A 16,247-nucleotide genomic window follows, 5' to 3' on the forward strand; every position below is an offset into this window, starting at 1 on the left:
TAGAAGTATATGTTACAAGGGACGTAACTCGAACGGGTCATTCTGAAATCCGAATAATACAAAGTCTAGGATACTTCTACAAATTTCAGTACGTATGCTTTTGCATAGGTCTCAGTTTCAATCGATTTACCTGGTACCGAAATTTTAGTTTAATTTATCCATGAATAGCATTATCTCTACAGTCAGTGTCACTCAAAGACCTGAGCGTTTATGAGGATAAACAAAAGCAGTAGTGCCTGGAGAAACTACTAACCTATTGTGAATTGTAAGTCACGCGTGGGGGATACGTAGGCAATGTATGGGTAACGTTGATTTGATGGTTTGGGGGCTCGTACCTAATCTATCATGCAAATTCAATTGAATTCTTTAAAATATGCTACGTTCAAGTCATCGAGATCGGGTTATCTCAGTCCCAACCGAGGTCGGAATGTTACAAAATCCTAGCCAGAGAATGAGATACCCGATGTCCATCACTTAAAGGTAATAGATCTTTTTCTTGCGTCTCTAAGATATAACAAACCCAATCTATATAAAATTATCCCGTCTTGGGCCTCCTTGTTCAAAGCCGTTTAAATATGTCATCTGTGCTTCGAATTCAGTCATTCCGCGTAAAACTTTAGTTCGGTTACATCAAAGAAAACTATGATCAATTCGTAAATACTGTTTAAATAATTATAAACAACAACCAAACAATGCTTGTTAAATGACTGAATGTAAATTTTATTAATAATATTGATTATCTGAAGCCTGTTACGTCAGCAATTCGAGAGTATGACGTCACATGCGCGGACTGTTAAAAGAATGGCGTAAAATTCTGCTAAAAATCACCAGACAGCTCGGACAAGATAGAAAAATCTAGCACTAGCATCATGTGAGATTTCCCTGTCCGAGGTGCCGGACTTGTGAGATTTCCCTGTCCGAGGTGCCGGACTTAAAAGCAATGAAAGCATAAAAAATGCAGTCCAAACAAAGAAATGACAAAAGTCTCATACAAATTTACTTTGAGCACTTTATTAATGTCAAAAGATTCATTCAATCACACAGCCATATAGTTACATAATTTCAAAAGGAACATTCTTTCATTCGCAGACGGGGTTATTAAGTGTTAAAATGATTAAAAGAAAGGTAATTACACGTTCTCGATGACATTCAGTAATACCGTACAGCTAATTTCGCCAGACATGGCTATCCGCGAATCATCGAGAAATGGTTGAATCGTAAGAACCCTCGATGCAAAATCGAAGAAAGTTAAAACCGCGAAAAATTCGACTGACTGGTTATGCGTTATACTGGATGGTTCATCTCGGAATTGCAAGGAAAGTGAATACGGGTGATCAAAAAATGTAGAGTATCGCTCAAGTCTGCAGTTTTTATATTCAATAGATATATGTAATGTTAGTAGCACTGGCTATATATGCATCACTTTACGATACATTAGTCAGTAACAAACGAAACGTTCCTTTTTCCGGATTCGTACCAGTTGTATATGTACATGTATATACTAAATATTACTCAAAATTTGCTAAGGATCACATTTAAAAGTTTAGTTATAAAAGACATCATTATTTTTTTTTATGTGCATTGAAATAAATTTGATACACTACAAAATAAGAGTCATCCTTGGTAAATTACTTATTTGATGTGACATTTAAAGGTACGCTTTTACATTTTCCAAAATGGCGACACTCATATGAAACCCAAGCTTCAAAATAGATAAAAGGATATTAAAACAAAATCTGTAATAGTTTTGGCATATTTTGAAATACAGACAAACCTGTTAATAAAGTCCACCCAAGGGACAAATGAAAGAAAAAACTGAATTCTAAAGCGCAGTGGTCTTTTTACACGGGTCAAATGATGTTGGGCATTGGAAATCCTTACAAATTTGTATTTAACGGGAAGATTTTATACAGATGTTGTCACTAAGGCAGGTTTGAGTGTACAAATATATACACGATTATCTTAAGAGAAAATTATGTTTTCTTTTCAAGCGATAAAGAATGACTGGTTCGAATCCGGTAATTGAACACACGGCAAGTTTCTAACTTATAGAGAAAGCAAGTCTACCTTATGAATACATTAACTACTTATTATAACTATTAATTAATTATTAAATTCATTAATTACATTATTAACTACAGCCTACAAAAAGTATTCTAAACGAAATAATTTTCGCGTTTCAATGCCTATTAAATTTAATATCGCGATTTATGCTTCTATGTATTTAATTTACCTCGATTTGAAACATTTTCATGGCTATCTAATTTCACGATTTATTCTTATCTGTATTTAATTTACGATTTGAAACATTTTCACAACGATTTAATTTCACAATATATTCTTTTACTAATTCAATTTACCTCCATTTGAAGCATTTTGCGGAGATTTCATTTCGCGTTTTCATGTGTAATGACATTATCACAACGATGTAATTGTGTACGTACTGTATTTAATTTACATAAATTTTTAATTTGTGAAACATTTTCACGGCAATTGAATTTCGCGTTTTCATGCATAATGATATTTTCACAACGTTTCTATGTATTTAATTTACGATTTGAAACATTTTCACGACCATTTACTTCTTATTGCCCACGGAATACGGATTATTTAATCGCACGCGAAAATAAGTGGATTTACAGTATCCTGCTTTGGAACCATACACAGCAGATTACCGTAATTAAGAACTGATTAAGAATAAAAGTAATTAATCATGGTTCTTGGTCAGAGAACAGGATTCTATAGTACAAAAATTGTATTGTTCAACTGTTAGTAATATACCATCCTCGACACTCAATGGGTACTATCGTTAAAGTTCAAAGCAAAACTGCATGCAGTAAACAACGATCAACTGGCCAATCACAGGTCTTCAGAGACGTTTTAAGTCTTACCATGTTACGTTATTGGATTCTTTTGATGTACCTCATTGGACCTAACTACACGTACATGTACACCGTTATCGCACACTTAGCCTTCACTTTTGCTATAACATGCAAATGTAATCCAGGTGTAGATATAACGACAGGGATAGTAAGCCATGGCGAATCGAGGATGGAGAAAAAAAAACATACATATGTGGATTTTATCTATTAAAAAAAACATATAGATATGTACATGATAAGTACGGTTTTAATGTAAAGATTTATAGTGTTTTCTCATTATCACTGATTAAATAACAATTGAATTGATACATGTGCCACAATTGGAGGAAAATGTTAAAGTGAACAGTCGGCCAAGGATGGCTAAAGTCGGTATAATTGTGTGAATGTATCCAGTATAATTTCTTATGAAATGGAAAAATAAAATTTCTCGCCAAAATCTGTGTGCGTACGAAGAAATTAATTTAAAGTATAGGAATCCTAATACGTCCTCCCTGCTGACTATGTCCGTGGTTACATTTACACGCAGCCTCGCTTTCAATGCTTTCAATTTTCCTTTACTTTAATGGTCAGAACTGGGAAACGTAAGCAGAACTTGGCCGTCGTATTAATATGTGAGAACTTTTGGAAGCCCAATGAACGCATTTAGACTGGTTTTCTTTGCCCGACTATTCACTTTAACATGTTATTTTTTCTTCAGAAATCTATTAGAAAAAAGAAGTTTGATGAAAAAAGCTATGGAAAGGCACATACAAAAATGTATCATGCCGTTAAAACATAAGTTACAACACATATTTTGTGGACTGTAAAAGTTATTATTTTTATGCTTCATGAATGTTAAGATGAAAAATGTCTGCAGAAGTCACTTAACAATTACTAATAACACTGCAAAATGTGCAATGAAATTGCAGACATCAATGGATTCATAATCTGACCATATGTACTCATTTCACTTCACTGTTAACATACATATTATCATTATTGGCAGTACTGTCAAAATTCATTTAGAGATATTATTTGTCTGTGTTAAATGAAAACTATGGATTGTATGCAGTGTTATGCATTGTTATTTTCAAAACGTTGGTAATTTTTGGTAGTGAATAACGTATTAAAAGCTCTTCTTGACTGGTGAGAAATAACGGTACATATAACTTTAATTAAATGCTAAAGCTAAAATTATTGGTACCATTCCATGCTTGTACTTATTATAACATTTATTAATAATAATTGTGCTTGTATCTTCATATTAAAAATACACAAAGGTGTCAAGAGCGAAAAAACATAGCTATATCTAGCTATTCCATTATCTAACGTAATTGTACTTTTCAGTGAATATTTGATTTAAAAAAAATACTTCAGTATAAATGATACTCGCGTAAATTATAAATCGATAAATAACAACCATGATAGTAAAAGATGAATTACAATATTAAAGGTAATATTGAATATGTCTGACTATGTATTCGGAAGTGTACTGTCTCTCATTTTTATTTTCTTAAGTTTGGATTTGAATGACGGTTTCTTTGTCTCATTGTGGTGCTTCCGAATGTGCTTATGAAGATCGGATTTTTTCCAGAAGTCGGCCCCACACTCTGTACATATCAGCTCCACAGGTTCGGGAGTATAATGGCTTTGTTCGTGATTATCCAATTTTTCTTGATTCACAAACGTCTCCTCGCAGACAGAACATGCATACACCACCGGTGTAGCATCGCATGCATCATCATCTGGTTCTGTTTTGATTTCGGCAGAAGCCGTTGAAAATGCTTCATGGCTTTCTCGATCCTGCAGAGACTGGTCGCTTTCCCCAATGTCCATTTGTGTATCACTGTATGCCGCAGACATTGGTTCCGTTTCTCTACCAGCGTCCGTTTCCATATCAACATATCCATCAGAAATTGGTTCAGTTTTAATAAAACTGTTGTCTATATCGGAGACAGCTTCCGTTGAATTTTCACAGGCGTAGTGTTCTTTCATGGTAGCTTGTTCTGATAAATTATCATCTGTTTCCTGCGACTCTGTACCTAAAGAAAGCTGTGTTTTCTCCTTTATGGCGGAAACAAATGATTCTAAAGAAAAATTGTTCTTTTTATTTCGTTTTTTCGGCCTAGATACACCTGAACTAGTCTGTTTATCTTTATCGTGTTCCAGTGCATCCGACGGACTTTTGTTTTGCGACTGATCTTGATCAATAGTGTCGTCTCCTTTCTTTGATTTGTCACTGCGACTTTTAGGTGTCATTTCTTTATCCTTATTATGACTTTCTTCGTGACTTGATAAGCTGCCCTTGTTAATGTATCTTTTCCCACATATCGAACAGCTGTATGGTCTGGCTTTGGCGTGCATAGCGGAGTGCGTCCATCTTTGACCTGCAGAAGGAAACACTTTATCGCAGAATTTACACTTAAATTGCTTATCTGTTTGTTCCTTAGAAGTTTGTTTGCCCTTTTTACCCGCTTTTGATGGGGTGAGTGTCTTGTTAGATGGCGGAGTAGATGTTGTGTCTAGTATGCTTCCATCCGATAAGTGAGAATCCATATGAGACGAGAATGAAATCTCTGTTCGGTAATTTGTAATACAAATCTGACACTGAAATGGGCTGGCAATAGAATGGCCATTTAAATGAGTACAGAGGTCATCTTTGTCCTTAAAATCGTGACCACATATACCACAGGTATATGACTTGGAGTCTACGTGAGTTGTTTCGTGTTTCTCTAGCCTATTCATCGTATCAAAGCGAAGACAACAGAGAGTACAAACATGCGTCTTCCCGAAGAAGTGTGAAGTTTTCACATGGGATATGGCGATCTTCATATCCCCGAACGTAATGTTACAGACATTACAACCAAATGCGTCTGCGTCACATGGACCACGCCGGTGTTGCTGAAATAATGTGAGATCCTTGAACACCTTTAGACAGTGTCTGCATTCAAACGTTCTCTCCGTCGTGTGGGTTAGTGTATGAGACCTAAGACCACTTTTCTGACGAAATGTCTTGGGACATTTGTCGCACATGAATGGTTTCTCTCCAGAATGGATCCTCCTATGGGCGTTCAATGCTGACGCGGACTGGCAGCCATGTCCGCAAATATCACACTTGTAAAGTTGTATCCCAGCATGTTTCATCATAATGTGTTTCTTTAACACGTTGTTGTATGCGAACATATCGCCGCATATATGGCATTGATGAATGTTCAACTGGAGATTCATCGTATCTGCCACTTCAGTAAAACGCAAGCCTGTATTTGATCGTTTCACACTTTGCCATGTCTCGTTTGAACTGTTTGGTATTGGTACTTTGGTTAGTCTTTTAACCGGAATGCTAATTGGTGTTCCTGTAGTGGGCGCTCCGGTTGACTTTAGTGCATCAAAAACCACAGGATCATTTGACTCATCCACATGACCGTCAACATTTCCCCCTATGTTTTGATTGTTTTCCACGTTAGTCAAAACCGCATCTGGATTTTGTCCCGTCTGCATTTCTATCCCATTACGTTTCTTGATAGGTTGTCTTAGTAACTGTTCAAGACAAGATATCGAAGACGATTTTTCCACAGTATTATCATCCTTCTCGGTACTGTCTACGGTTCCAGTCTCCGTGTTACTTTCTATTAAAGTACTGCGATCGCTGTCCTGGCCATCTGTTCCATTCTCATCACTGCCATTGTCACTCTTTGGCGTTTCCTGTTGTGTACTATTACAAGCATCACCATGGCCAGCATCACCAGAATCACCAGCGTTAGCGGCATCACCAGAATTACCAACATCTTCTACCACCTTCGTTTCGTAATTGGCGGATAAACTATAAGGCACTGAATGTTGTCTCATGTGAATTCTCAACCGATCTACTGTCCAGAAGCCTTTCTCACAGACTGGACAAGTATAGGAAATTTCCCCAGTGTGAACACGCAAATGACTCTTAAGTGTAGTTTCATGGAAAAATTGTTTTAAACAGTGAGGACAGTTATAGCGTTTAGTGAAAGAATGGCTTTGCATGTGGTTTCTAAGCTGTGTTAAGACAATGAATTTCTCGCCACAATGGCAGCATCTGTATGGTTTGGCTTCAGGGTGGATGTCCAAATGCTTCATTAGGTCTTCTTTACTGTCTACGATTTCCTCGCATATACCGCAACTTATTTCTTCACACTGGCCGTCATGTAAGGCTTTGTGAAACTTCAAATCATCCGTGTTGGAGAAACGTCTGCTACAGATATCACAAAAACACCGCTTGTCGACAAAATGAGCGTCCATCACGTGGTTTCCAATTTCAGCAAAATCTTTCGCCACAAAAATGCACATGCTACAACCAAATGGTGACAAACCGATGTCCGATTTAAAGCTATCTCCAGATGCATCTAACGGTTGATAACTGGCAGGCAGGGTTAAAGAAATCTCCTGTGCCTTCTTTGTTAGCATGTGGTTGGTAATGTGATCCTTTAGTTCTTTCTTTATTTTCAACTTCTCACCACAAATACTACACAAGTACATTTTGTCCGATCTGTGTACTCTACTATGAATATCATGACTAAACTGGGTATTAAAACCAAGCTTACAGTGCTTACAGTTGAAGGGCAAATCTCCAGTATGCTTCTTCATATGTTTCTTAAAGACACTCTCATAGGTGAAGATGTCTTTACATTGCTGGCATTTGAAGATCTTAACCTGAAGATTTTTAGAGGTGCCCTTAATACTTAGAAGATTCCCTTCGAGATTTTCAAAGACGAATTGTGATTTCTCCCCTATTTCCGTGTCTTCCCTCACTGTGTTTTTCACTTTTTCATTGCTATAGTTATATGGTGTGTATTCTTCTTCCGATACTCCATCATGATCACTCGGAACATAGTCTTCATCACGTTCATCACCTTCATCTATATTGAATTCATCACCAAATTTGTTATATAACTTTTTCGTAGCCTTTCGCCTCCTCCTTTTGCTAGGCGGTGCTGTTTCATCAATGTTTCTGTGTCTCTTTGGATTCTGTTCACTTTGCTGAACAATGTCGTTATTGGATTCATCGTTTATGTCATTCCCTTTCAGTAGATATTCAGAGAAAACATCGTTTCCTGTATCATTTTCAATCACATCATCCTCGTCTGTCAGAGGTTCCTGTTTTATCACATAGGACACGGTATCTTGTGAGTTTTCAGAATGTATATCCAGATCAGTTTCGGTTTTTACTGACGATGCCATCATTCCTGGAAAAACGGTCTGTGAACTTGTCTGATAGTAGGTCCCAACTGCTTCCTCTTCATCAGACACCGGTTCTTTCTTGATGTCATTTACCAGCAGATCTGTAGAAACGTTCTGACCAAATCTTTCAGAAAACACCATGCTGTCACTGGAATTGATGAGAGACTGTGCAGTGATTTTGCTGTCATTACCTGACATGGCGTATCCTTCCGCTGAACACTCCGACATGGACCCGCTGCTGAACATGACATCGTTTTTAAACTGAGCAGATTCAAGTGCATGCCCAATGGGTGAGCAACTCCTTCCATTCATAAAACTGTCAGTTGAGCCGATTTTATTTTCTGTTGTAACAGGTGACTTTGACATACCTTGGAGCTTTTGGCGTTCTTGTATCAGAAAGTTCAGTGATTCGTTATATATTTTGGACAAATCCATTTCGGCACATCCACTACCAGACTCCATTTGTTGTAGTTCCCAAACTGGTCTCTCAGTAAAGATTTCTGGAGCTTGTACAGCACATCCTCCAAAATCTCATGAGTCTCAGTCTGAAAAAGAAGAGAACAGAATTGTCATTTAATAGATTACAATGTGTTGTTAACATCATAAATGTATTTTAATTTATCACATAATTGGTCGGATACATGTATCCAGTGATTTAATTCATCCTTGTAATATTTTTGCATATATCACTATAGTTTAATAAGTAAATTATATGATCATGACATGTTTGGAAATTCATTGTGATGTCATTCATGACATAAACAATAAAATGACGTAAGGAAAAATTATAGGAGATCAAGATTTCAGAGGACAGCGGACAAAATGGCAGCCTCCACTGGATAAAGCAATATATTTTGATATTTTGAAATTTATGTTGATGTAGTTATGTGATACAAAATACTTTTAAATTGTGTTTGTTTATATGACATTTTAGGAAACTTGTCTCAAAATTTGAATTTTTGCTTGTCAAGGCTTGAAAACTTACTTATAAAGATGTTCTATCACCGACAGTGCATACACATGATTTGAACAATAACTGATGTTTAATCGTGTGTATATATATATATATATATATAATTAACACCAAATATACTATAAAATAATTTGTTTTGCCTTTGGTGGAAGCGTAATCAATGCTTTATTCCATATAGGGCATAGTGCCATGGAATTTATTCGGAATACAATCATTTATTTTTAATCATATTTTGTATCATAAAGTAAAATAAGAAGCTCAAATTTTACACTGATGGTAATAGTGTAAAGTAAGAAACTTTTATAACTGAAAATAAATACTAATTTGCCTGCGCCTGATTTTCATTGAAACATCTTTAAGATCCTATATTACAGTACGTAAATACCCAATGAACATCTCTGTTCCTATAAGCACCCTTCCCCTTTTTGAAGCCTCTGATCACATGCCCTGATTTTGAATTTCTATTGTTATGCAAATTGAAAACATGTATTTATTATACAGTGAATGATACACTGTAGGAGAGCTTCAATGCATTGATATAAAAACAGTATGCCAGTAAAACCAGTGTCACCAATATATACCCAGGGGTTACTATCACCGACATTATATCCATCCCTGGATTATCTCATAGTAAAACTGACCAATCACAGGCCTGCAGAGACCTCTTTTGAAGATTACAGAATGAGTGATTCAAATTCAGTGATGCCAACCTTCAAACCAACACAGTCAACCGGTACCACAGTTCACCATTAATTAATTCCTTTGATGAACATCAAATTGCTTATATATTCAGTTTCCTTCAGTTTTACTATAAGATAGTCTAGGAGTGGATATAAAAACCCTGGAGTATCGAGGATGGTATGTACATGACCCGGTAATCAAAATCATTTCTCAAAACCAAGACATAACACTTAGTGATAACATAAATTGTACTAGGGATGTATCATTACATCAGACTATTGATGTATTGCTATTATATGTCTCTCAACTCAATCAACCAATAGAAAATTCAAGCAAGTGACTTCATGAAGTTCACAGCAATTGCAGATATTTCGCCAAGCTATTGATAATTTTAATATAGTCAAATATTATTCTGTAACATAGACTAAAATGTACTCACAGAAGTTTGATACAGTAACCACTAACAGTCACAATAAAATGTTACTTTTTTCATGCCATTCAATCAAAAAGCAAACACTGACAATATTCTCAATCCCAATGGTCAGTGTGTTTCAATTGCTACAGATGCTTACAGGTATTGGTATATTACCAATTGGTGTGGGTATTGATAAAGATGTCGAGTGCATGCAAGCGCAATGTCAAACACTTTTAAGAGAAAATGACACAAGTTTTGCTCTCAAAATCATGACATAACAATAAATACCAACCCCCCCCCCAGGGAGATAACTCTGTAACAATAAATACCAACCCCCCAGGGAGATAACTCTGTAACAATAAATACCAACCCCCCAGGGAGATAACTCTGTAACAATAAATACCAACCCCCCAGGGAGATAACTCTGTAACAATAAATACCAACCCCCCAGGGAGATAACTCTGTAACAATAAATACCAACCCCCCAGGGAGATAACTCTGTAACAATAAATACCAACCCCCCAGGGAGATAACTCAGTAACAATGTAATAACAATAAATACCAACCCCCCAGGGAGATAACTCTGTAACAATAAATACCAACCCCCCAGGGAGATAACTCTGTAACAATAAATACCAACCCCCCAGGGAGATAACTCTGTAACAATAAATACCAACCCCCAGGGAGATAACTCTGTAACAATAAATACCAACCCCCCAGGGAGATAACTCTGTAACAATAAATACCAACCCCCAGGGAGATAACTCTGTAACAATAAATACCAACCCCCCAGGAGAATCTGTAACAAAAATACCACCCCCCAGGGGAGATAACTCTGTAATAAGCAAAGCCGGAATACAAACTTGTTGACAGACCACTACTTCAGTCTGCAACTTTAAGCACTAATCTGATGCCCATGACTAGTAATATTACAGCTGGACTAGTGCTTATTATAATGAACTAGTCCCCTTGGACGAGTGGCTCCCAAACCATTTAAAATTGGTAAATATCATATTTTCAAGAGCGGTGGTCAACAGCATTTTTCAACACATTTTGAGTACATTATGTATGAGATTATTTCAGTATGGATTCATCAATTTAACATGAGAAAAATATTACCATTTCCGGATGTTTGGTTTCCTTTTTAGAAAACTAACATGGGTTGCTTTGAAGACTTTTGACTAATAAATCATGGCCATGCAGATACTTTTGCCAAATAAAAGGTCCATGGAGAATATGTATGAACAAATTCAATGTCTGTGGTTTAATTTTGAATATTAAGGTTTTATTTTTTCATACCATCGAGTATTACACGAAATGAACAAAACAACTTTTAATTTTCATCACGGTGTGGTTTCATTGTTTTGATGTGCACAGGCTTGCAGAGCGTACGGAAGAATGCTGTTTCACAGCATCAAAAATGCAATACCGTCCAGAGAAAAAACAGTAACTGTCACATCAATGTTTTGAACCCTCAACCTAGAGATAGAGAATTTGAATGTGTCAGAACTTCATGCAGCACTTACAATATATACCAAGACCATGAAGTCAAAAACCATCTGAAGAATAAATAAATCACATTATTTTGTAAGATGTATTTACTCTAATCATGCAGGGGAGGCAATCCTCCAATTTCACCTATGCAGATTACTGAGTTACCTCCCTTGTCAGTAGCTATAGGTATCTGTTGTGGCGTCATTATTTAGTGAGTGAAACCAGTAACTATAATCTCACTTTTCTAAAAAGTATGACATTACAGCTACCCACACTAACACAATGACATCACAATCAATATCTACAATATATGTTTACCAGCAAAGACAAATTATGTAATTTGAAAATACAGAATAAATTTAATTACACCATTAAGTTTTTCTTATTACTTTTTGATGAAAACCTGAAATAAAATGTTATACTATTCTGTGTTCATCTCCACATTTGATAATAATAATAATAGTATTAAATTCGATGTTTGTTTCACTTTTCTATCAATGCTGTACAGCTGGCGTAAGGTAGGTTTGTGTAAAGCCTGTTTGATTATTGGTAAATATAACTTCCAGGGCTTTTTTTCACTGAATTGGTAAGGAGCCTTTTTACTTTATTTTGAGAAAGAAATTGGCTGTGGGATGGAAATTTCCAGGAGTAAATTGTATTTTTTGGGAATTTGGCATAAAATTGAAATATTTTTCATTGGGAATGGGGCCCATTATCGGTCCCAAACAGCCCCTAGAAAAAGCACTGACTTCTAAAATGACATGCAATGTTTAGGTGGTAGAGGAAAGCCAGAGTAACGTTAACTGGCAGTCAGTACGTACCTAACCCAGAGTAAAATGACTGAACAGTGGTCAGTACCAACCTGATAAGATACTGACCACTGGTCGGTGGTTTTTCTCCAGGTACTACAGCTATCCTAAATTAATAAATTTTGTTTAGTTATGAAAGTAATAGCTTATTCAAATTACCTTTACAATTCATTTTACAAATACACAACAAATATATCTATACTGCAAATATTTGGAAACACACACCTGCAAGCAATTTCCACTTGCTGATGGATCATCTACTTCTCTTTGTATTTCTTGTAACCACAGTTGTACCTGTAATAAGTATAAAATAATGACATAAGATAGATGGCTTTGATGCTCTACCTACTGAGCTAAAGAGAAATTTCCTTAACACAAAGCTAGAAGCTTGTGATGACTGTATCACTAGTACTATGCGCATTTAAAACCTGCTACAATATTCCCCCTTTCCAAATACGTTCCCGAACACAACTTGACACATATATATATGTGATACAGTTATTACTAGACCAACCCATGCCAGGTTCTCATGATCTCCAACGAAGCCTCTAAATCTATTATAGGTTTCGCTTGGAGTGGTCTACAGCAACATTTCAAACATATCTAGGACGAGAGTAGCACGAGATACTCTTGCCCTGACGCCAGAAGTAGGCATTATGACAGATAGATGTCTGGTGAGGGCCAGAGCACAGTGCTATATCAAAAGGTGAAACTCGCCGACACCGTTTAGAATTGGTCCAGGTCATCTCCATTTGAGACTGCTTATAAAATATTACCTCCGAGAAGTGTCACTTAACTTGGTCTTTTCAACAAATGAATAATTTATCTACCCACAGCAATCCATTTCATCGATATCATGCATGCAAGTTATATTATATCAATACAGCAGTTTCCTTTACGTAACTTTAAATCTTCCTCCTCCTCAATGGCATTTTCACAAAGTATGCAAAATTGCAAATCGCCCCTAATCTTGACGAATTGCTATATTTGGGTAGATAAATTATTCATTTGTTGAAAAGACCAAGGAAAGTGAGGTTTCTCGGGAGTCAATCTGAATATTGAAGATGACCTGGGCCGATACCAAACGGTGTCGGTGAGTTCCACCTTTTGATAAAGCACTGGCCCTCACCAGACATCCATGTGTCATAATGTCTAAGCTTAAGTCTGGTGTGAGGGCCAGAGTATCTCGGCTAGGGTGAGAGTAGCGTAGATGTGCCACCAGCAGGGTTCGAACCTGTGACCCCGGACTTACTGGTCAGCCGCTCTACCTACTGAGCTAAAGGGAAATTCCCTCTAGCACAAAGCTAGAAGGCGACAATAGAACTATAAATAAAAAAAATGAATAAAAAAGTGTCTTAATTGTCATGTCAAGTTGTCGACAATTCTTTTTCAAAATGTGTGATGATACATGTATGTGGATAACAGTATTTCAGTTGTATAGTCCATCTGCTTGCTTTTTTTGTTATTGTGCAGATGAGTGTCAGTACAGTCAGTGTAATGTAGTTATTATAAGAAACGGTGAGAACAGTCAAATCAATATCTCGCATGGGTGACAGCTCTGTTTATTCGGGCACAAGCCTCGGCACATTACAATAGATGAAATTAGCTTTCATTAATAGAGCAGCTCTAGACAGATAAATTCATAGGATAATGTACATTTTTCTTTCTATAAATTTCGAATCCCCAATTGCAAGCAACCAGTCTTCAGAGCAAGTTACATTAACTTGCACATATTCAGTTATTGAATACATATCAGATTAAGTTAACTAACTTTGAAATAAACTATAACATGCGAATTACAGTATTTAATTACAGACACACACGTAACGACAACCGTACGTATACAGAGGTCTACGTTAGATAATTGTAAACTAGGCTTTCATGTAAACAAGACATTAATACTAAAAGGTGGGCACGCCTTGGAAAGAGTCCTGCAGAAATAGGCCATGCGCAATCTGGTTAAGCATATGCAATCTGCTGAAAGAAATGATAATAAATTACCGTGATATATTACCTAGGCTTCATAAGGATATAGAGTTGGTACATTATCTAAAATACGATCTCACATTGATGATACTCATTTTCAGCTCTTGGTCACAACTATACCGGATATCGAGATGTCATACTAAATAGGAGGCGGAGGAATCAAAATTCCGGATATAAAGAATGTGTAGCATTTTAGAAAAAGAAAAAAATATAAATAAATACTAATAAGACTAGATAAGAGAACAATACAATAATAGTTAGATAAATGAATAATCTATCGCTATAATACAGTAATAACTTGTTTTAGGTTATGCTATATTAGCATGTATTCTATCAACATTTTTAACCTATGCCATATTGCAATCATTGGTATTGTACGAACCTTGTCTAGATGTTTTTTTTTAGTTTGATTTGCAGAATGTAGCATGGAACTTTTCATACAGCATCTCGTTTAGCTTTGCTTTTGTAACATGTCCCATAGAATGTATCTACTATATATTGTGAGTACATTGTATTCTGTTTTGAAACTAAACTGCATGCTGTATTAAATTTAAACTATTTATAACTTGACATTGTTATTACTATTATATCTTTTACATTAATACAATCTCCTCTGATGTTATAAAATGTTTATACCTTTGTTTGTCGTAAGTCGTAAGAATAGCTCTACAAAGCTAATGTTATTTCATTGTATGTATACGACACTAAATAAAACTTCTTGTATCTTGTGTCTACATGTAATTCATATGCACGTTACAGATACATGTACACAGAGAAATCTGTGATGTACATTATGTACTGTACAATGTATACGTACATGTACGTACAATATTGTATGTTTCAAAGCTTTGTTTGAGTGTACTGTACAGTACATAATGTACAATGTATACCTAAACCGAAAAGGTTTTTTTTTCAAAATGGAAATGTAAATTAACGGGTTTGAAAATTTTGTAGAATAGCAAAAATATTAACTTACCGTTAACACTATATACGTATACATATGTACACATCATGAATCAGAGATCTATCTTAATCTCTGAATAAATCAAATGTTAAAGGCCCGCTACTTTTCCGAAGCAAAATTTAAATGATTCTTAAAAACTTTAATAATATAAGAAAACTATAGAGATGACCTAAAATGAGGAAATAACACCAAACATATGCAAGATTCCCTGCCATCTGGCGCAATGATATAGAATATATATACATTATGTATATATTTAACTACCGCGCGGTATTTAGGACGACGGCGGGAAGACAACCCGCGTTATGAAAATTAACATTTTATTTCTTTTGATTAAATTTTTCAGAAGATGACGATGAGTGTAGTATTAACGGTAAGTTAATAACTTTCGCAACTCTAAAAATCCATCGAGCTCGTTTTACATTCACAATTTAAAAATCGAAAGTCGTTTCAGAAAGGTAGTAAATGTCGATTGCAGTGTACTTTTTCCAAAACAAAAATTAAAGTTTCTTAAAAACACTAGAAACCGAAGAAAATGTATTTTATAGCCTAAGATAGGGTTACAACACAAAATAAATACAAGATTTCCTCCGGCCGTAATCTACATTTGTATGTTGACAATGAAGATTCATTTCGATCGTTGTTGTGTCGTTTATCTGACGCAGTGAGAGTCAAATATATATGTAGCTATCTACCTGTATGTAGCGATAATTAGGACGATGACGGAAAATCTAAGACGACCCGAGTTGTCAACATTAATATTTTTTTTTATTTTAATTAAATTGTTCAGAAGGTGATGATGAGGGCAATATTAACGGTAAGATAACAATGTTTGCGACTCTATAAAATTATCGAT

The 16,247-nt window shown here is 35.7% G+C and overlaps 1 protein-coding gene across 2 annotated transcripts; it reads right to left on the minus strand.

Annotated features, from left to right (window-relative positions):
• Positions 1–991: 991 nt before the first annotated feature.
• Positions 992–14,554, minus strand: LOC138310245 (zinc finger protein 62 homolog). Of its 2 annotated transcripts, XM_069251365.1 has the most exons (3): positions 14,456–14,554; positions 12,667–12,735; positions 992–8,614 (listed from the first exon to the last, which is right to left on the minus strand). In XM_069251365.1, exon 3 carries the CDS (start codon positions 8,529–8,531, stop codon positions 4,335–4,337), a length of 4,197 nt encoding a protein of 1,398 aa, XP_069107466.1. In that variant the 5' UTR covers positions 8,532–8,614; positions 12,667–12,735; positions 14,456–14,554; the 3' UTR covers positions 992–4,334. The 2 variants fall into 2 exon arrangements, with proteins under 2 accessions (XP_069107466.1, XP_069107468.1); XM_069251367.1 differs by lacking the exon at positions 12,667–12,735 and having other exon boundaries at positions 14,456–14,550.
• Positions 14,555–16,247: the final 1,693 nt, after the last annotated feature.

Source organism: Argopecten irradians, chromosome 16 (genome assembly GCF_041381155.1).
Source record: "Argopecten irradians isolate NY chromosome 16, Ai_NY, whole genome shotgun sequence".
Taxonomy (NCBI): domain Eukaryota; kingdom Metazoa; phylum Mollusca; class Bivalvia; order Pectinida; family Pectinidae; genus Argopecten; species Argopecten irradians.

Bases quoted from the DNA above. Each gene is read 5' to 3' on its own strand.
- LOC138310245 (XM_069251365.1), bottom strand. From the start codon at position 8,531: ATGGAGTCTGGTAGTGGATGTGCCGAAATGGATTTGTCCAAAATATAT.